The 21,623-nt window shown below is 35.9% G+C and overlaps 1 protein-coding gene across 1 annotated transcript in view; it reads right to left on the bottom strand.

Moving 5' to 3' along the window:
- The window catches only part of HMCN1 (hemicentin 1), a 521,707-nt gene that overhangs the window by 127,432 nt on the left and 372,652 nt on the right, over positions 1-21,623 (bottom strand). The window contains exons 58-68 of the mRNA XM_032606174.1: positions 17,458-17,619; positions 16,615-16,728; positions 16,297-16,499; positions 15,922-16,003; positions 15,681-15,812; positions 14,820-14,969; positions 9,903-10,062; positions 7,679-7,803; positions 7,262-7,445; positions 6,591-6,688; positions 5,422-5,700 (exon numbers count right to left, since the gene is read on the bottom strand). Coding sequence (XP_032462065.1) covers positions 5,422-5,700; positions 6,591-6,688; positions 7,262-7,445; positions 7,679-7,803; positions 9,903-10,062; positions 14,820-14,969; positions 15,681-15,812; positions 15,922-16,003; positions 16,297-16,499; positions 16,615-16,728; positions 17,458-17,619 — 1,689 coding nt within the window. The remainder of the gene's footprint in view (positions 1-5,421; positions 5,701-6,590; positions 6,689-7,261; positions 7,446-7,678; positions 7,804-9,902; positions 10,063-14,819; positions 14,970-15,680; positions 15,813-15,921; positions 16,004-16,296; positions 16,500-16,614; positions 16,729-17,457; positions 17,620-21,623) is intronic.

Below are 21,623 nucleotides of genomic sequence, written 5' to 3'. Positions count from 1 at the left end.
TTTTTTTTTAAATAGATTTACTTATTTATTTTTGGCTGCGTTGGGTCATCGGTGCTGCGCGCGGGTTTTCTCTAGTTGGGGTGAGCGGAGGCTACTCTTCGTTGCGGTGCGTGGTCTTCTCATTGCGGTGGCTTCTCTTGTTGCGGAGCACGGGCTCTAGGTGCAAGGGCTTCAGTAGTTGTGGCCCGTGGGCTCTGTAGTTGTGGCTCGTGGGCTCAGTAGTTGTGGTACGTGGGCTTAGTTGCTCCGTGGCATGTGGGATCTTCCCAGACCAGGGCTCGAACCCGGGTTCCCTGCACTGGCAGGCGGATTCTTAACCACTGTGCCACCAGGGAAGTCCCTACTGGCACTATTTTAAAAAAGATGGATCATGCCTGTAATAGATCATGAAGTAAATGGCAAGCTATTTAAGGTAATTATAGCTCAGCAGTTGGGATTCAGATAATTAGAGCAGTCTTACTTAACTGTAAAGATTTGAAAACTATAAAAACTAAACTAATCTTGTACTATTTTTAAAAGAGAGTTACTTAAATACAGTAGTGTATTTTTGCACCTTTTAAATATCTATTGGTTCTACAAAAGCAATGGGCAAATGTTATAGAATTTTGCAATCATTTTTTCCGTGCAGAACTTTAAGAGGAAACAATGACTAAGCAGAAGAAAAGACAGTTACATTTGGAGACCATTTCTGCATAAACCACATTTGTTATGTCTGGGCAGAAATAACTTCCTTTTTTGTTATTTATACTTCTAAATTACCTTTCTCAAGAGGATGTTACGGAATCTAAACACTTGGAGCAAACAGTAAAGTTTCTTAGTCCAACTATTCCTGAGTTTAGGAATCACTTTAAAACAGATTTCCCTTACATAGATCATTCAAATTTTCTATTAACGTTTCCAGCTTACTATTTCACAAGGCAGCAAAAATAGCTGTTGGACAGCTCCAAGGATTAGCTGTGTGTGTGTGTGTGTGTGTGTGTGTGTGTGTGTGTGTTTAAAGTGAGGCACATAGTTTAGAGCAGAGGTTCACAGCAGAGGATCTGGAATCAAATAGCCTGAATTTGGATCTTAGCTCCAACAATTATTAGGTTAGTGGATTTGGGCAAATCTCTAAACTAAGGATTGTGAGGATTCAATGAAATAACCTATAAACTACATTTCTTTTGTGTTTCTGAATCTGTTTTATTTTATAATTAAAGGTTTTAAGAAAGTTTAACTACTACTAAGTCTACTACATCTGTTGGCGTTATTATTAAAAACTGCCTCCTAAAAATTTGTATCTTTGGTCCTCGTTTTCCTTTCTGGAAAAAGATAATATATTTAATACATTATAATTAAGAAGTCAGAGTTTCTTAACTATGGTCCCACATGACTACTCTTTTTCACTTTCATGCATCTTATTACGTTTTGCTGTCAAAATACATTCTCTTAAGTGCATTTTAGATCAATCCAAGATTTCTTGGTTAAAAGATGTCAGTGCCTCCATGTTGCTCATTGAATTAAATACAAACTCCTCATCATGGCTTCCAAGCCTTCCACAACATAGCCTCAATCTCTCTTTATAACATTATTTACTTTTAAAACACTTTATGTAACCTAGGCTTCAAACTAGACTACTTTTCTCCCTCAACAAGTTCAGTCCCTTCTTGCTCTGTGACTTTACTAATGCTATTCCTTCTACTGGAATATCTCCAATAGTCCCACCATCCCCTAACTGAGCATGTTCAAGTACTCTCAAGGTCACTTTAGTATCATTATGTTCATTTGTAAAAACCATAAGTCCTTTCTTGATTCTCTCAACAAACTATAAAATTTCTATCCCTTTTAATTTCCATAGCACGCTGGATGGAAAAGCACTTATCTGATTCTCCATTTGACTACAGTCAATTCTTTATTCCTCTCACTTATTGGTTATTTACTATGTGTCTGTCACTGTGGATACAAAGATTATTTAAGCACGCCCTTAATCTCAAAAGCTTATAGTACTAGATTTAAAATAACAACATGTACCCAACTGCTTCAAATACTAGTCATCAGATCTTACATGTGTTAAGTGATTGTGAACCATTTTACTCTGTATCTTGTCCATATGTCTTGTACTTTGAGCAGAATAGGAGTTGTCCATACTTTGATGACTCCAAAACTTATATTTCTAGCCTAGATCTCTCTCCTGGGCTCTAGATCCATATATATGATTATCACATAAGCATCTTCAGTGGGTTGTCTGAAAACAACTTCAAGCTCATCATGTATTCAGACGGAACCTGTTACCTTTTCCCTCAAAACCTGGTCTTTTTCCAGCATTCCCTGCATTTACGTGATGAAACCCACCAACTGTTCAGTCACATAAACCAGAAGCTGGGAGTCATCCTCGATATCTTCTTCCTTGTCATCACTCTCATATGGCCAAATCCACCACCAAGTCTTAATACTTCTACCTGCAACTAGTTCTAGAATACATCTTTTCCTCTCACTTGCATCACTAATCTGAGCTATAATACCATTTACTTGGACTAATATCTCCTCCTTCCTGGTTGTAGCTGCCTACCCAATATCATTTACTTGTTTCTTTCTTATTAACAGACCTCAATTTTGTTAGGGCTGTCAATGTGCTAAAAACTACATTTCCTAGCCTCTTTAGTAGATGGTAGATGGAGTGGCACGTGAAGATTCTGACCAATGAGATATAAGTAGAGGTAGTTTTGTGGAGATTCTAAGAAAATACTGAAAGGGGCAGTTCTTTGCCTTTCCCATTTTTTTCTGCTCTATTGTTACCTATAATGATGCTGGGGGTGAGCAGCCAATGCACGATCACGGTCTGACTATGATATAAATAAAGGCCAAAGGCCAGGAGAACTGTTAAGATCTGAACTGCAGAACCAATGCAACTACTGCCCACCTCCAGACACCTCATTCAGTGAGAAAAACAAAAGTTCTTTAAGTCACCATGTTTAGACTCTCTGTTAATCACAGCCAGACACAATTCCTAATAACACACTGTCTCTCAGAACCCACTCCAAGCCGCTCTCCACTTTGCAATCACAGAGTGGTCATTCCAAACTGCAACTCTACTCATGGCATTCCACTTGTTAGAACTTTTTATGGTTTCCCATTGTTCTAGGACAAAACACAAAATCCTTAATGTGGTCAACAGTCCCTTCATAGCCTGAACCCTGTCAACTCCCGTACCCACTAGCTTTATTTTGCATGATCTTCTCCCTTGTTTTTAGTATTTTACCCATAGTGGACTTTCAGAACCACTAATACACCATGACACCTCCCAGCAGGTGGATAGAATTAAGTTGAGATTAGTGCTTCATCAAATTAGGACACTTAAATTCACATTTCTATTGTAATATAGATCAGAGTGAAGTTTTTCAGGTTTTAATGGAATTAGGTTTCAACAGATGCTGAAATGCTAAAACTGCTCATCCTTCTGTTAAGCCAGTTTTCAAATCTGTTTTAAGAGAATATCCTTGTAAACCCTGCAGGTGGGAAGGTTGTTCTTTGTATGTGCCTCTAACAACATTGGTGTTATTTTTCTTTTTTTGTGTTCTACATCCAGAAATGTACTGGGCCGTGATTCTGCTCCTGGGTTCTAGAATTCCTGCAGAAGTCTTCCTTCTTTTTTTCCCCATTGCCACATGCTACACCAGGCCCCTGTACTTTTAGGCCTGTGTGAGTGTAACAGACTCTTCGATTCATTCTTCACTCTGTCATTAGAGGGAATTTTTTGGAAGTGAAATCTGACTGTAACATATTCCTGCTTAAGCTTCTTCTACTGCCTTCGTAATGAGGCCCAAATTCTCTAACTGAGGCTCTTCACAGTATGGCTTCTGTCCAGTTCCAGTTATATTTCCAGTCTTGTCTTCTACTCTTGCTGTTCCACTCAGCTTCAGTAAACACAGATAGACAACTCAAGGTTTATCATTTCTAGGTAAAAGATGTAGGCATCTCCTCACTCATCTCTGTAGTCTTACTTTTTAAGGCTTAGATGTATCCTTGAAGAGACCTTCTTTGACCCTTCCCACAGACTTTAATTTTCGCCATATCATCCTTATCACACTCATAAGTAATTACTTTTTCAATATCTATGTTCCCTGCCAATGCAGGAACTTGAGGGCTGAGACCACATCCTTCCTATTCAGTGATGCAGTCAAGTACTTGTCATACCATATGTCACAGAGTAGGTGTCCAATAATTATTTGTTACATGTTGACTAGAAACATGCCTGGCACATAATGTATAGTCAATAATTAACAATTAATAGGTGAATAATTAATGTACAAGATGTCATCTCTTGATATTCCTCATATTCTGTGAATTGGTATATGGGAATTTGTTATCCCATCCTTCCTTACAAACACATGCTTTCTCCTGCCTTTTGTCTCTAAATATTCTGGTGTACTGCCTCCACTACTACCTTTCATTCTATGGAATACTAATCTACACCATAGTATTTCTGTTTTGTTTATTTAGTTATTGTTCTGTCTCCTGCTACAGTTAAAACTCACTTCAATCCACCTGATAAGTACGTAGTTCCATTCAGTTCAAGCCAACAGATAAATATTATGTGTCAAATGCCATGCTAAGCCCTGGGAATACAGCAATAAGTAAAAAGGGTACTGATCATCACAGAGTTTAACTAAGGATGAAACAGACTTTTAAGGTTACACAAATACTTAAAATTGTAATAGGTGCTACAAGAAAGATTATAGGATGTCCTGAAAACATTTGGCTAGACTCTTGCCAAAATTCTTATTTTTCCTTGTGGGGTGCATTTTGTTAGAAAAAATGTAAAGAGCCTGAGGTTTTACCTCAATCATCGTGAAAAAAAAAACTCCAAAAAATTATTGATTATTGAAATAATTCATTTCATTCATTTTCATTTCTCTTCCGAAGTCAAATTGTTTTACTTCAAGGAAAAGATGTTTTCCCTTTTTACTATTTATTTGCATGTAGAACACTGGAATACCTATTTAAAATACTTATTTTAATACACAAAAGAGTAAATAGAACTAGACTATTTGAAATGACCATTACAACTATAATCTACAGACTGGATCGTTTAAAGATTGTTTGGAATAACATAATAGTATAAGTATCATGCTTTTCCATTAAATTACTAGCATCAGAAGTGATTTCAGTTCTTCGAAAAAGTTAAAAAGCTACTTATCAACTGGTTGTATGGCATTGCCAATGAATAATGTTTTACAAGTGGGAGTGTTCATCCTTTTACACAGATAAGAAACACAATAACTTAACATGCTTCAGATACTAAAAGTAAACCTAGGTGAATTACAGAACAGAAATATGAAGTACAATGAAGTTTTTACAAATTTTGTCCTATAGCCAATGATTCTAAGAATTATACTTACTTATTGTCTTTATTATCACTTATTTCCCAATTATTTTACTTACCTAGGACCTTCAGGATAAAGTGTTTACTGATTTCTCCTGCTTCATTTGAGGCAATGCAGGTGTACCTTCCTGAATCTTCCGTTTCTGCTTTGATGAGCTGAAGGACCATTTCTTGAGAGCTTATTAACAGATGGGCATCAAGCCCCAGAGGCTGGCCATCTCTAAGCCAGGACATCCTGGGAGTTGGGGTTCCATCAGTAAAACATGGCATGGAGGTGGAACTACCCTTGACAATTGTGATTTCCTCTGTTCCCATCCCATTGTCCAATTTTGGTGGTACTGTATAGAAAACAAAACAAAATTATATATCTATTATAATTTGAGATCAATTTAGATTAAAAGATTTAAATGGTTCAATCAGTTCTATAGTGTTTCTATGATCTATAAAAATATAGAATTTAAAATACCATCAAATTAGTGTATGACTTTACTATAAAAGCATGTGTTATATAGGCTAATTTTTAACCTTCCAAAATATTAGCAATAAGACCTCAATGCTGTTTCCTTGTAGAACATACAAACTAAATGTGTTTTAAAATTTGGCCATTTTTCAACATCTTAGGTTTTTCCTTTTAAATTGTTATAATGTATATTATTACAGAAGTATACTTCCAGCTACTTTATGTAGAATAAATAAAATAAGTTCCAGAGTAAATTGTATATAATCCAACATAAATCATTTGTAGGCTAGAGTAAATAGTTACTTAACTGTTCTGAGAAATTCTTGGGGATCGTGAACTCTGGTCTAGCAAATCTTAATAATTCAGAAATTGAATGTTTTGAGTTCTATCTCTACCTAACATACACACAGAGATATTTAGTATATATGCACACATCCATTCATACTTTAAATACTCTCAGTGAGACACTAACATTATTAGAAAACAGTCTTAACTCTCTCTTTGTATGAAAAGACTGGTCTCGTGTCTGGATTGAAATACTGTTTTAAAAAATTTAGATTTCACTGAATGCAAAATTCCAGGTTAGAAAAGTACTTTGACAGACAGTATGCTCCAATATATATGGACCCCTGGGGAGAGCAGGCATTCTAGAAGCCCTAGTTAAGATCCTATTTTACCACTCCTTCCTGATACGTCAATATTTAAATTAAGGCTGTTGTTTAATATTGGACACACAGTATAGTACTAGGATTGTTTCTGGTGACATACCAAAGACTTGAAGACTGTAATGTTTATTATCCACCCCAGCTCTGTTGGAGGCCACACAAGTATACACAGCATCATCAGACACCTGAGCTCTCACAATCCTGAAAAACAGTTTGACCCAACGCTTCGTAATTTGATCCCATTCAACATATACAAATAAAACATTTGTGATAATACAAAGATTAAGGAAGGGGATTTATTTTGGGAAATTTTAGTTATAAAGCTTATAACCACCCATCACAAAATATAGATGCCTCCAATGCCATTTATTCGACAGAGCCACTGAAAATATAACACAATATGAGAGGTGAATCTTTTTCAAATACATATTAATAAAGAATGATGAAAATCATGAAAATCACGATTGTAGTAAGCATCTTCCTATCATTTTGCCATATAGTTTTAGCTATAATAGTAGTTCTTGAAAAAATATATGATACATGTATGTCTATGAAAGACTATGTTATACAAACTTACTAAAACATGAGCATTTAAATAAGAATAATAAACCATGCCAAACTTATATTTGCTATCCCTCCTCTTCTAAAAAAATACTGAAAGGGAAACAAAAGTAAAAGCTTAGGGAAAGACATTTTAAAAACGTTATTTAGATGAAGTTGAAGTTTACAATCACAGTAACTTTGTCTAGCAAATCATACACAATGAAAGCTGACCTGACAACTTGTCCTCCAGACAGCAACCGGACATGGGAGGAGAGAGGCAGAGGAAGTCCATTCTTTAGCCAGTTTATCTGTGGTGGAGGCATCCCTGTGGCTCTGCATTCAATATTTATTGAAGTATCTACCAAAGCCATTAGTTTCTCTGCTGCTTCTTTATTACCCCTAATTGCAGGTGGAACTACATCATATAGAAAATGAGAGAGAAGGGGGTGGGGTGGAGTGGGATGTGTATTACCAGTTCCAATCATTTCAACCACATTTACCTATATTTCTGCCTTGTATCCCAAAAGGAAACAACAAGGACATCACATTTTAGAACTAAATGCTTCAGACACCTACTGCTGGACCTTCATTTCTTCTGATCGATTCCTAAGGCAGCATAGTCAAAAGAGGGTGAAATTTCGTATTTACCATAGACGTTCAAGTTAAAAATTCGGTCTTCTTCTCCAGCAGGATTAGTAGCAACACACGTGTATTTCCCCATGTCAGATGGGAGGGCTTCGTAAATGTTTAATGTGCTGCCATCTGCAGTCACCCTATAGAAAAGATTATATCAGAGGCACTGAGATGATATATATGGAGCTATTTCTGGAAAACTCATTCCAGATTATTATATTCTTTAAAAAAATCATCCTAAAATGCATCTTCATTTTGGATATAATGGTTCAAATCTTTTCCACTAAGTACATGGAAGCCTGTTAAAGTCAGAGCTAGTGAAACTGGTAGAGATTTCAAGCAACCAGCTAAACTGCTACAGTAATGGATCTCATATATCCACTGCCTCCTTATGAGAAAAAAGGAAGTGAACAAAATCAGGTTAGGAACTTTCTATCCAAATCATGGGCAAAGAAATGTTCTTCTCAGAGATAGAATGTTTTGTCCTTAGTTGTCAATATAAGCTGGAATTAAAGGAAAATTATAAAAACTCTGGTAGAAAAATTAAAGAAAGTTACAGCGATAAATTAAAGTGAAAAATCTAGCTATAAACAACTTACTAATACTCTTAATGAGAAGGAGCAGGATATGATAATTTATTTAAACACTGACAACAACTTAGTATTTATGTACGGGTATCGTTTGCAAAAATTTTTCTACAAATTGCTAAAGCTTTTCCTTTGATTTACATAATAGTGAATACTAACTATTCAACTAGGTTATCAATGATATCTAAATTAAGGTTATTGCATTATTGATTCCCTTCACACACCATTAATTATCAAATAAAACTTCCTGTGTTTTATAAAGAGATTAAATTGCTATCTACAGTCATTCTTACAATAGTGATTTTATTAGATTCTCCCAGTGTCCAAAGTAAATACTCCATTTCTACTATATCATGTTATTAAATATAATTATTGATAATTACAATCTTATTATCTGGGTCTATTTTATTTTTTCTTTTTCAAACTACGAATTTTAAAATTCCATGAGTTTAACCATATGAATAAACAAAAAGCAAGTTGCCATGACCAAAGGAAATTAGTAAGTTGACTTTGGAAAAATTACTGTATTTGACTGACAAATTGGCCCATTTACAAACCTACACATATTGTGTAGCTGGGAACAAATAATAAAGTGGATATAAGAATAAGTATATTTGGGATCTTAATGTGAGAGGAGAAGTAATAGATCCTAAATTCCTCAGTACAAATATTATCTTAAAGATCTTGAGGTCCCACCAACTATCTAGTACTTGGTTTAGAATAGGGTTGATACCAGCTGATTTAATAAATAACTAAATATTTAACTATTCAGAAATGTCCACACCAGAGAATTGAAACTCAAAATGTACCTCTAAGCTAAAACATTGTTTGGCAATTTACCTAATCTTGTAAAGGGGACAAATGTCTAAGTTTTAACATAAAACGATTTCAAAGAAAATAACATTTTTCTTTAAGTTATGTATATTCAATTCATTGATTAGAAAATATCCTGCAAACCCTTAAATTTAAAATACTGGTTCAAAATCACAAAGTTTGCAATACATTTAATTAATGCCTTCTGAGGTATATATAATTCTTTGAGTAATTATAATTATTCTGGTATGTGTATATTATAGGGCTTTGTGATGAAATAATAGAGTGTAGAATTCTGCAGTGTCCTTCAAAAGGCATTTGTTGTTGAAAGTAGCAGGAATCCCTTACCACATTATCATTCCATCTCTATGTGGTTTGTGGCATGAAGTGTCAGCTGAAAACGGGATTTGGACAAATCACTATAGGAGATGGACCAGGTTATGATGATAGTATCTTTTCTCAAAATGAGCCAAGCACTATGGCATGTCTGGTGGTTTGGTGATTTCAGGACACAAAACCATATCTAAGAGATGACTGATGAATCTTTTGTAGGATGAAATTGGTTTCATGTTAGCAAGAAAGAAGAATGAATTATTTTATGATGTGGACTTTGGTATAAACGTTCTGAAATTAGAGGAATAAAATCTACAACAGTTAACTAACACTTGCAGGAATGAACATGTGAGGAGATTTTATAACACAGAGTTGATAAATAAGGAACACATACACACACAGACAAATACTTTTGAGTGATTCTCCAAGGAGAATATCTGTGTCCAACTCTCTAAAACTGTAGAACACATTACAATTAATGATGCAGAAATTCTTTTCACACATACCGAATTCTTTCTGTTTCACTGTTAGTTATGGGCTTTCCATCTCTAAGCCACTGAATAAGAGGGGTAGGAATGCCATTTGCATTGCAGACCAGCTCAACATTTTCCCCAAGAAGGACACTGACTTCACTTGGAATCTCAGCACCAGCAACATTTGGAGGAACTTTGGAGAAAAAATTGACTTTCATTAACAAGGCACAAGAATATAAATTCTAATGAATGCAACAGAATCATAGAACAATATGCATTTTTATTTCACATTCTTTCTAGGTTGTGGTTCAAGATCAAACTCTTGTTATTGCCATAAATTATTTTTAAATGAGGAATAGGTAGAGGAATCACTTCAATATTCCTATTATATTGTAAGTTGGTATAATTATTTGCTCATGGTGGTTGGTGACATATCTACCTCATGGGCACCCCTCCTGGCCAAACAGAATCGCTCTTAGATTAAATCCTCAATAGATAGCTCAGAATTAATACAGTTCAGGGGAATCTGTTTTATAAAATTTTGGCATAAACATCTGAGAAAAGTATCTAAGTTGGTTAATTCTTTCTCTATTTAAATATTATTTATTCTGAATGATAGGTTTATTATTGGTTTCAAGATTTAATCATTTCTATTCCCTTTTTCTAGCCATCTTTGTTTTTCACCTTAATGATTCATTTAAGAAATAGTGTGTACTTAAAAGCTTTTGCACAGAAAAGGAAACCATAAACAAGATGAAAAGACAACCCTCAGAAGAAGTGAAAATATTTGCGAACAAAGCAACTGACAAAGGATTAATCTCCAAAATACACAAACAGCTCAGGGAGCTCAGTATCAAAAAAAAAAAAATTTAAAAATCCAATCAAATAATGGGCGGAAGACCTAAATAGACATCTCTCCAAAGAAGACATACAGATGGCTAACAAACACATGAAAAGATGCTCAACATCACTAATTATTAGAGAAATGCAAATCAAAACTATAGTGACGTATCACCTCACACCAGTCAGAATGGCCATCATTAAAAAATCTACAACTTTGTTATACAGCAGAAAGTAGCACACCATTGTTAAGCAATTATACTCCAATAAAGTTTTTTTTTATAAATCTACAAACAATAAATGCTGAAAAGGGCATGGAGAAAAGGGAACCCTCTTGCACTGTTGGTGGAAATGTAAATTGGTGCAGCCACTATGGAGAACAGTATGGAGGTTCCTTAAAAAACTAAAAATAGAACTACCATATGACCCAGCAATCCCACTACTGGGCATATACCCAGAGAAAACCATAATTCAAAAAGACACATGCACCCCAATGTTCACTGCAGCACTATTTACAATAGCCAGGCCATGGAAGCAACTAAATGTCCATCAACAGAGGAATGGATAAAGAAGATGTGGCACATATATACAATGGAATATTACTCAGCCATGAGAAGGAATGAAATTGGGTCATTTAGAGATGTGGATGGACCTAGAGACTATTATACAGAGTGAAGTCAGAAAGAGAAAAACAAATATTGTATATAACACATATATGTGGAATCCAGAAAAATGGTATAGATTATCTTACTTGCAAAGCAGAAATAGAGACACAGACATAGAGAATGTATGGACACCAAGGGGGGCAAGAGGGGGGTGGGATGAATTGGGAGATTGGGATTGACATATATACACTACTGATACTATGCATAAAATAGAAAACTAATGAGAACCTACTGTATAGCTCAGGGAACTCTACTCAGTGCTCTGTGGTGACCTAAATGGGAAGGAAATCCAAAAAAGAGGGGATATATGTATACATATAGCTGATTTACTTTGCTGTACAATAAAAAATAACACAGTATTGTAAAGCAACTATACTTCAATAAAAAATTAATTGAAAAAAAAGAAATAACGTGTACATACAACTCAACAACAAAAAAACAAACAACCCAATTGAAAAATGGGCAGAAGACCTAAACAGACATTTCTCCAAAGAAGACATACAGATGGCCAACAGGCATATGAACAGATATTCAACATCACTAATTATTAGAGAAATGCAAATCAAAACTACGATGAGGTATCACCTCACACCAGTCAGAATGGCCATCATCAAAAAGTCTACAAATAACAAATGCTAGAGAGGGTGTGTAGAAAAGAGAACCCTCCTACACTGTTGATGGAAATGTAAATTGGTGAAGCCACTATGGAGAACAGTAAGGAGGTTCCTCAGAAAACTAAAAATACAATTACCATATGATCCAGAAATCCCACTACTGGGCATGTATCTAGACAAAGCTATAATTCAGAAAAATACATGCAGGACTTCCCTGGTGGCTCAGTGGTTAAGAATCTGCCTGCCAATGCAGGGGACATGGGTTCGATTCCTGGTCCGGGAAGATCCCACATGCCGCAGAGCGACTAAGCCCATGCACCACAACTACTGAGCCTGCGCTCTAGAGCCCACAAGCCATGACTGTTGAGCCTGTGCACCACAACCACTGAGCCTGCGTGCTACAACTACTGAAGCCCACGTGCCTAGAGCCCATGCTCTGCAACAAGAGAAGCCACTGCAATGAGAAGCCTGAGCACCACAACGAAGAGTAGCCCATGCTCGTCACAAGTTGAGAAAGCCCGCGTGCAGCAATGAAGACCAAATGCAACCAAAAATTTAAAAAATATATATATATTAAAGAAAAAAGATACATGCACCCCTATGTTCACAGCAGCACAATTCACAATAGCCAAGACATGGAAACAACCTAAAGAAGATGTGGTACATACATACAATGGAATACTACTCAGCCATAAAAAAGAATGAAATATGCCATTTGCAGCAACATGGATGCAGCCAGAGATTATCATACTAAGTGAAATAAGTCAGAAGGACAAATACCATATGATATCACATATATGTGGAAGTTAAAATATGACACAAATGAACCTATCTATGAAACAGAAACAGAATCACAGACATAGAGAACAGACTGGTGGTTGCCAAGGAGGAGGGGGGGTTGGGGGAGGGATGGAGTGGCATGCTGGGGTTAGCAGATGTAAGCTTTTATATATATTATAGAATGGATAAACAACAACGTCCTACTGTATAGCACAGAGAACTATATTCAATATCCTATGATAAACCATAATGGAAAAGAATATTTTAAAAAAATGAATGTATATGATGTATACCTGAATCACTTTGCTGTAGAGCAGAAATTAACACAACATTGTAGATCAACTATACTTCACAAAAAGAAATATTGATTAAAAAAAAGAAATAATGTGTAATAAAAATATTGACAGTAGTGTAAGTCAGAAATACATTTTAATTCTTTCTAAATAATTATAGTGGTGTGCTGGAGGCAGCTCATACCAGCTTGCAAGAGCCAATTTTGCACATCTTTCCTACTCCATGTTTGGTGCCATCATATTCATACCTTGAAATGTGCCACTGTGGGAATACTTACACCACAGAAACTGACAAATGATTGGTTACAAATCAAGACCTTTTTGTCTGCAGAGTCAACTGTTAAACATTTACCAACACATTGCTATATAATATCTCCAAATCTCATTTTAGTCGTCCAGAAGATGATAACAATTATATCAAATTTGTACAATTTAGAAGTTGAATCAATAAGAATGTAAATGAGACATCCTATAACAAGTATATAATATAGGAAAAGTGCAGACTAGGCCCTATGTCTATATACAATTTCTAGTCCTAAGACATAATAACATATATAAAAAGTCTGGCAAAATGTTTGGTCATACCACATACCCCATGATTGGCATCTATTATTATTAGTGCATTAAACATAATTAAACATGCAATTTCTGACACTGAATCTCTGAATAGCAGTTTTTCCCTTTTTACTTCTGAAATCTTAAAGCATCACTAATAGGAGAAACCACTATGACTCATAAACATCTTAATTTTTCTTTAATTTCAGTTTTTAGGTGATGGGTTTTAACTAATCTTATTGTGATCACTTTGCAATATATACATGTATCAAATCATTATGTTGCACACCTTAAACTTATACAGTGTTATATGTCAAATTATATCTCAATAAAACTGGAAAAAAATTTCAATTTTCTGGAGTTAGCTTTAACAGAGCATGCAACAGGTAGATAATACATATTCACAACTGCATTTATAACTTATGAGAAATTCTTTTCAGTAACTATAATAAAATTGGAAAAAGCAAGCATTTCAACTTAGTTTCAAGTTAGAATTCCATTTCAATTTAAACATTAGGCCAAAAGTAATACCCCAAAGGTTTGCTGAAAATCAAAAGGATGCAAGTTCTCCCTGCAGTGCTCAATTCTATGCTGGAACATAGTAAGTGTTAATTAAATATTTCTTGGGTGAATCAATGCTCCTTATCCTCAAACCAAAACAGTATAAGATTCATGATTATTTAAGCTCACCTAATCCTTGGCCAGTAATTAGAACATATTTAATATCTTCATGAGATAAATCTTATCTATATCAATAGGAAGAGACCTATAGGCTTAGCATCAAAATAAGTTATTCCAGTTTTAAATAAACAAGTAATTCAATAGAATATATACTATAGGAAGGTAAACATTTCAGGAAACATGAAAAAAAAGAGATTTTGAAATTTCTATTCTTTTCTCCACATTTATGTCCATTTTCATGAAAATACTATCTACTGGCAAATGTAGGACAGAAAATTGACAGTATTTTTTGCTTATCTAATGATATTTTGTAAGTCAAATCATTATGCTGTGCACCCTAAAATTATACAGTTCTTTATATCCCTTATATCTCAATAAATTGGAAAAGAAATAAAATATCCAAAATATGCAAAAAAGAGATATTTTGAATCAATTATAAATGATCTATTTAGATGTACACTTATTTTGTACTACAGATAGAATGTAATAAACTGAAGACAGATCAGCGTGTACCACACATACCTTGAATTGAAAGAATGTAATTTTTCTGTGCTTTTCCCTCCATATTTGATGCAATGCATGTATAGTTTCCACTGTCTGAATGCTGGGACCGGGCAATTTGGAGTTTGCTACCTCCCGACAAAATATGAACTTCAAGTGAGTCAGAATTTTCTAGAGGTAGAAACAAAGCCAAACAAAACATAAAAAAGCTTTTATTTTAACATCTCTACAAGTCACTGTAAAAATGTCTTTATGTGACAAATGTATTTTTTTAAGTTTTCCCCTTGTACTTTGATCCTTTCATTACTATTTATTCTACTTCCTTATAAAAGAAGAAATTAATAAAATTTTCTCTCCAGTAAAATGGAAAGGAGAAAAATCTCTGTAAGATGAAGAATCCTTTTGTAGGGCTTCCCTGGTGGCGCAGTGGTTAAGAATCCGCCTGCCAATGCAGGGGACACGGGTTTAAGCCCTGGTCCGGGAAGATCCCACAGGCCGCGGAGCAACTAAACCCCTGAGCCACAACTACTGAGCCTGCTCTCTAGAGCCCGTGAGCTACACCTACTGAAGCCCGCGCACCTAGAGCCTGTGCTCCGCAACAAGAGAAGCCAGCACACTGAGAAACCCGCGCACCGCAAGAAAGAGTAGCCCCCCCTAGCCGCAACTAGAGAAAGCCCACGCGCAGCAACAAAGATCCAACGCAGCCAAAAATAAAAATAAATTAAAAGAAAAGGAATCCTTTTGTAAGTTTATATTACAGTACATTAGGCTTTATGAACTAAACACAGCTATGTGCGTAATACTGAAAATGTGCTAGTTTATTAACCTAGTGAGTCAAGAGCAAAAGAAAACAATCATAAAAAAAATGCACAGCTACATTACCTATGGGTTTGTGGTTCTTTAACCATGCTATCATGGGAGGTGGGATTCCAGTGGCATCACATGTTAAAGTCACAGGATTGCTGATTGCCTCCACAATGACTTCTTTTTCAGGCCCTTCAATACTGGGTGGCACTGTAAAAAGACAGAAGAAAATCATGTGTCCTCATTAAGTTAATTCAGGATACTTTCTGGTATTTGCATATCTGGGGGAAAAAGACTTATATTAGAGGCAGATGCTCACCATATACATTGAGGTGGAAATTTTTATCATCCCGTCCTGCTACATTTATAGCTCTACATACATACTGGCCTGTGTCAGATACCTAAAAGAAAAAGATACTATTGTATGTGCTCCATTAAGTTATAGATGACCAATCACACCGTTCGAGTGTAGATTAAATCATCAGTCATCTTTATGCTTAAATGCCCCAGTCCTAATTGCCTTCTACAATCCTGCTTTTTTTTAAATGAAAAATGAGGATAACGGCATTGATGATGTTATTTTTTTAAATGAAAATAATTTTTCACTGTAGTAAGGGGAATACGCAACTTCCAATTCTCCCTTCCATAATCCCGCCAAGGAGTCATGACACACAAACAAGAATAAAAGATGCACCTCAGCTTTCGTGATGTGCAGCATTTGTCCATCGGCCAAAATCTCCAGCTGAGTAGACTCTGTTAGCATCCGCCCATTCTTATACCAGGTGATGACTGGAGGTGGGACAGCATTCGATTCACACTCCAATGACACTGAGGTGCCCTCTCTTACATTAACTACAGAAAGAGATTCGCTGCCATGATCTTTAATGCTTGGGGGCACTGAAGGAAGAAAATAAGAACAGAGGATTTTTTTTTTTTCATAGAATGCTCAGATAGAAAATATCTAATACCAGTTTAAAAATGAAAAAATCTTATGAAAAAAGTAGAAGCAAACCATAAACAGTCAGGGAAACTTTTTTCTTGCTTTCACCAGCTTGGTTGATGGCTATACAAGTGTATTCACCACCATCAGATACCTTGGCCCGGATAATTTGTAAAGTTCGACCACCTGTGGGCAAATATAATGCAAACTGAAGTTTGGTACAGAGGTTGTTGTAATAACTACCTTATCAAGAAGATAAATAGCAAAATATATCCTTTCCCTTAGAGGAAAATCTAAGCATAGATAGAAGCATTTCATATATAAAATGAAAGAATTTAATCAGTTTCCTTTGATCCTTTCATTACTATTTATTCTACTTCCTTATAAAAGAAATTAATAAAATTTTCTCTCCAATAACCAAACATGGATAATAGAACTGTTTCATATAGATTCTAGTGAGCAAACCATAATTGTACTATAGTCAGTATATGTCAACAAGTATTTCTGGGTTTAAATCTCCCACGGTGCAGAAGTGGCTGTCTGTCTGTTAGTCTATATACTGATATTAATCTATCTTCAAGGAGCTTTAGGATCGATCGAAAACAACCAGTGATTTTATCCAATGAAAGCACTATTTGCTAGTCTATCACCCCCAAGTAATTGCTAAGCAGTTCTGTTCCTAAATTTCATAATTTCTTGAAGTAGACCTTGTTACTGTACATTCCCACTGAAATCATAAAGTCTTTACAGTCTTATCCTAATGGCCCCAAATGGCTGAAGAGAGGCATTTAATGTGACCAAATAAATGCAGCAAGACAAAAGTTTGGAAAGAGACTAAGTTGAAATGCCATTTGTATTAAATAAAGAAAAATGAGAAAGTGTTGCCCACTTCATAAAGAGTTCTAAGTTCCTTACCGGGCACAATGAGAGCATTTGTGTTTAGCTTGATAGGCTGTTCATTCTTGAGCCAGCTGAGATCAGGAGGTGGAAAGCCAGAGACCTCACAGGTCAAAGAGATGAAATTGTTCACCACAACAGTGAGATTTTCAGGGTTAGGACCAATGACACTTGGAGGAACTATAAGAGTAAATATATTAAAAGTGAAATATATTGGTATTAATAGTAAACATATTAAATGTGAAAAGTGATATTATCAGGAATACATATTCCAATTTATTAATATAATCCCAACTACTGTACTCTGCTAAAACACTGAGTTAATGATACTGTTAATTAGTTACCTTTCTTCTTAGAATTCCCTAATGCCTTCATCAAACTCATGTCCATCAGTTTTGTTTTTCCCAACTGAAACAGAATACTAGAATTTTCAGACAGAATTATTCTGCATTTTACTTGTAAAATGTAGTTGCCAGTTCTGAGATGGTTTTGTCAATGTACACAGACCTCATACTGCTTTTTATTAAATACCTGTGAATATTCTTGTTTTTAATATTATATCCTTAAAGTTTTTATTTCCTTGCTTATAGAAATAATAGAGTAGACTTGTTATTTTAGGGTCTCTATCAATAAATTATACAGGTTATTTCAACAATGTAAATCACTGACTTTCAAGATAAGCAGAAGATTTAAGAAATAAGCAATACAATGGCTTATTGTCCAAAACCAAAAAAGAATTCCAAAAGCAGAAGCAGTACAGAGAAAAAGTAGAGTAAAAATGCATAAGATTAGTAATGCAATGCCAATTATGCATGTTAAAACACACGCAGATGGAATAATAGATTTTTTACAAGAACACATGCACGTGGAAGGAATAACATCATACATATTTGAATGGTTTCTATGTGGGGGGTGGGAATAGGAGCGAGGAATGAGCATAAAAATGAGTGAATACATTAATGAATGAATACATTAATAAATAAAGGCACAGGTGGGTTTTGCTCAGGCCAATGAAGATAGTAAGACATGAAATAAAGAACACAACTAATGTAACACTCTATTATTATATTATACTCTCTCTCTATTATACTCTCTATGTTATATTATACTCTTTTATATTAAGACTGAGGTCTTAAAACAGCATCAAAAACAAAAGCAAAAGATCAAAAGGCAAAATTGCTTTTTAAATTTTACAAAATTGCTTTTTAAATTTTTTTAAATTTATACATGTTTTTTTATCCACCAATTTTCATATTCATTCATCTACTCATTTATCAAATATTTATTAAATACCTACTGTATTTCAGATGTGCTAAGTGCTGATACAGTATGAAAAATATAATAGATAATATCTATAAAGAATTAATAATTTGGTGATAGTGACAGACATTGAACAAAAAATAACAGCTAACATTTTTTTGAGTGGTTATGCTGTGCCAGGCACTGAACTAAACACTTCATGTATACCATTGGAGGCTCAGAAACCTTATGTGTTAGATACAGTTCTTATCCTCTTATTTATTATAGATGAGCAAGCTGAGACAGAGAGAGGTTAGCATCTTGCCTAAGGTTTCACAGTTAGATACTGGAAGAAACTGGAAGACTGCTGTCTGGCTCTAGAGCCCTGTTCTTAGCCACTGTCTGATACTGCCTAGTAATTACAAGTGTGATGAGTGAGTGTCAATCAGAAGAATAGGGTGACAACAGGGACATAACCTAGTTTGGGGATCAGGAGGAAGAAGTGACATTTAAAAAGATGCTGAAGTATGACCAGGAATAAGCTAGCAGAAGACAGATAATGGACGGGTCTTTCAGAAAGAAGGCATGGCACATACAAAGGCGCAAATGGGGAAAAGAACATGGCACCAGAAGGCTGACATGACCAGAGTCTGAAGAGCAAGGCTGCTGGGGAGTAAGGTGGAGAAGGCAAAGATTAAGGGACTAAATAGTATAAAATCCTAGAGGGTCTTCTGGGCATCATTAGAATGCTGAAATAACAGCCTAAGGAGAGGAAAGCAGAGGAGTGGTTTACTCAAAAATTAGCTTAAAAGTTATCAATCTGGCCACAGTGGAGGGAACTGGTGAGAAGGCTAGAAGGGACTCAGAAAGACCAGTTAGGAGACTATTGCTGTAATGAGTGCAGAAGATGATAGTGCTATGCCTAGGATGGTGTCAGAAAGGACAGAAAAGTGAGTAGATCCAGAATATTATGTAGGTAGAATATTTAGGATTCAATGCTTTGGGGGTGAGGTTTAAGGAGGAGGAGGAATCCAGGATGACATTCATTTTACTGGCTCAAACAATGCGAAGATGGTGATTCCGTTTACTGAGACAGAGATCCCTGGAGGAGGAACACATTTCTGGGAAAAGGTAATGAGCTCAGTTATATACACATGGTCTTAGAGTGACTATTAGGCATTTGTGTCATAAGAAGTACATATTTGAACAGAAGCGTCTAGAGTTCCTGAGGCAGCCCTGGCTGAAAATAAAAATTTGCAAACTATTTTGCACATAGATGGTATCTGAAATTTGGGAATTCGTGAGATCACGTAAGAAAAGAGTGGGAAGAATAAAGTCTAGCGCTTGGAAAACGAAAGTGTAATAGTCAAGTAGAGAAGGAGGAACTAGCAAAGACAACTGGGAATGCGAGACCGGAAAGGCAAGATTATCAATAAGGGGTGTGGGCATCACAAAAGCCAAAGGAAGTGAATTTTTGAAAAAGTCAAATGTTCAAGGATGTTGAATGCTCAGAAGAAAGAAAGATAAAGCCTGAAAATGCCTGTTGGACTTCTGATGTCATTTCATGAATTCAGTGAGCAGTTTCATTGGAGTTGGTGTGAAATCCGATGAGCAATGGTGGGAGGAGTGAGGAAAAGGAGACAGTAAATATATACGGCTATTAGAGAAGGTTGCCTTGAAATGGGGAAAAAGAGAAGGAGGCCTCTGAAGAGAAATACTAGGTCTAAGGGAGAGTTGTTTTGGGTTTTTTTTTGTTTGTGTTTTTGGTTTTTGGTGTTTTTTTAAGAGGCAAGAGATGAGTAAATTTAAATGCTCTTGGGAAGGAGCCAGTAAAAGTGCGAATTTCAATACTGGAGAGGAAGAGAGGAGATTGTGAGATTTTTGACCAGGCGGTCGCCAGGGATGTAGAGTCAAGTCAGTCTTTAGAAGGTAGAGGAATGCTCCCATCTTGTGTTGTAACGGAAGGAAGAAATGGCAGCATCACATGCAGCTAATATTCTCATTGTGATGGTAGGAATTTGAAGTGGTTTCAGCCATATGCCTTCTCTCTTCCCTGTAAAACAGGAGGTAAGGGCACTGACTGAGCGAAGGTGAGAGGCGACTGTGATTGAATGTTTGCGTCCCCCCAAAATTCATACACTAAAGCCCTCTCAGTGTGGTTGTATTTGAAGATGGGGCCTTTAAGGAAGTAACGAAAGATAAATGTGGTCATAAAGATGGGGCACTCATCCTATAGGATTATTGTCTTTATAAAAAGAGACACCTGAGAGCTTCCTTGCTTTCTCTGTCCATGCGTGCTCAGTGGAAAGGCCTTGTGAGGACAAAGTGGCCATCTGCAAGCGAGAAAGAGCCTTCACCAGAAATTGAACCCTGCTGGGACCTTATCTTGGACTTTCCAGCCTCCAGAATGGTGAGAAAATAAACTCCTATTGTTTAAGCCATGCAGTCTCTGGTATTTTGTTAATGGCTGCCTGAGCTAAGACAGGGGCCATCTGACATTCAAGAAGGTATGAGTCACTGTGGAGTAGAGCCATGAAGAGGCAGTATAAAGGGCTCATTTCAAGCAGTATCTATGAATTTATAATAACACCAATATTCCTGACACCAGGAGTTCCTCTAGCCATAGTTAGCTACCTAGGTGCAGGTATGGAATTCAGTGAGAGGTAAGACAGAAAAGCAGCTAAGTTTAAAGCCTCTGGAATCAGACTACCTAAGCTAAAATCCTGGTTCTGTATTTGCCAGCTGTGTAACTTTGGGTGTGTTACTTAGTCTCACTGAGCCTCAGCTTTTTTATCTGTAAAAGAGGTATAAAATAGTACCAACCACCTGGGGTTATTGAGATAATTAAGTAAAATAACATATATAAAACACCTGGCACAGCACCTGGTAGGTATCAAGCAGTCAGTGTGTTGTGTTGTTACATGCAGAGTTGAGCCTTTATTAAG

The sequence above is a fragment of the Phocoena sinus genome, chromosome 1 (assembly GCF_008692025.1).
Source record: "Phocoena sinus isolate mPhoSin1 chromosome 1, mPhoSin1.pri, whole genome shotgun sequence".
Lineage (NCBI taxonomy): Eukaryota > Metazoa > Chordata > Mammalia > Artiodactyla > Phocoenidae > Phocoena > Phocoena sinus.
The sequence above is the reverse complement of the archived record's forward strand: the minus strand, read 5'-3'. Positions and strand labels throughout refer to the sequence as shown.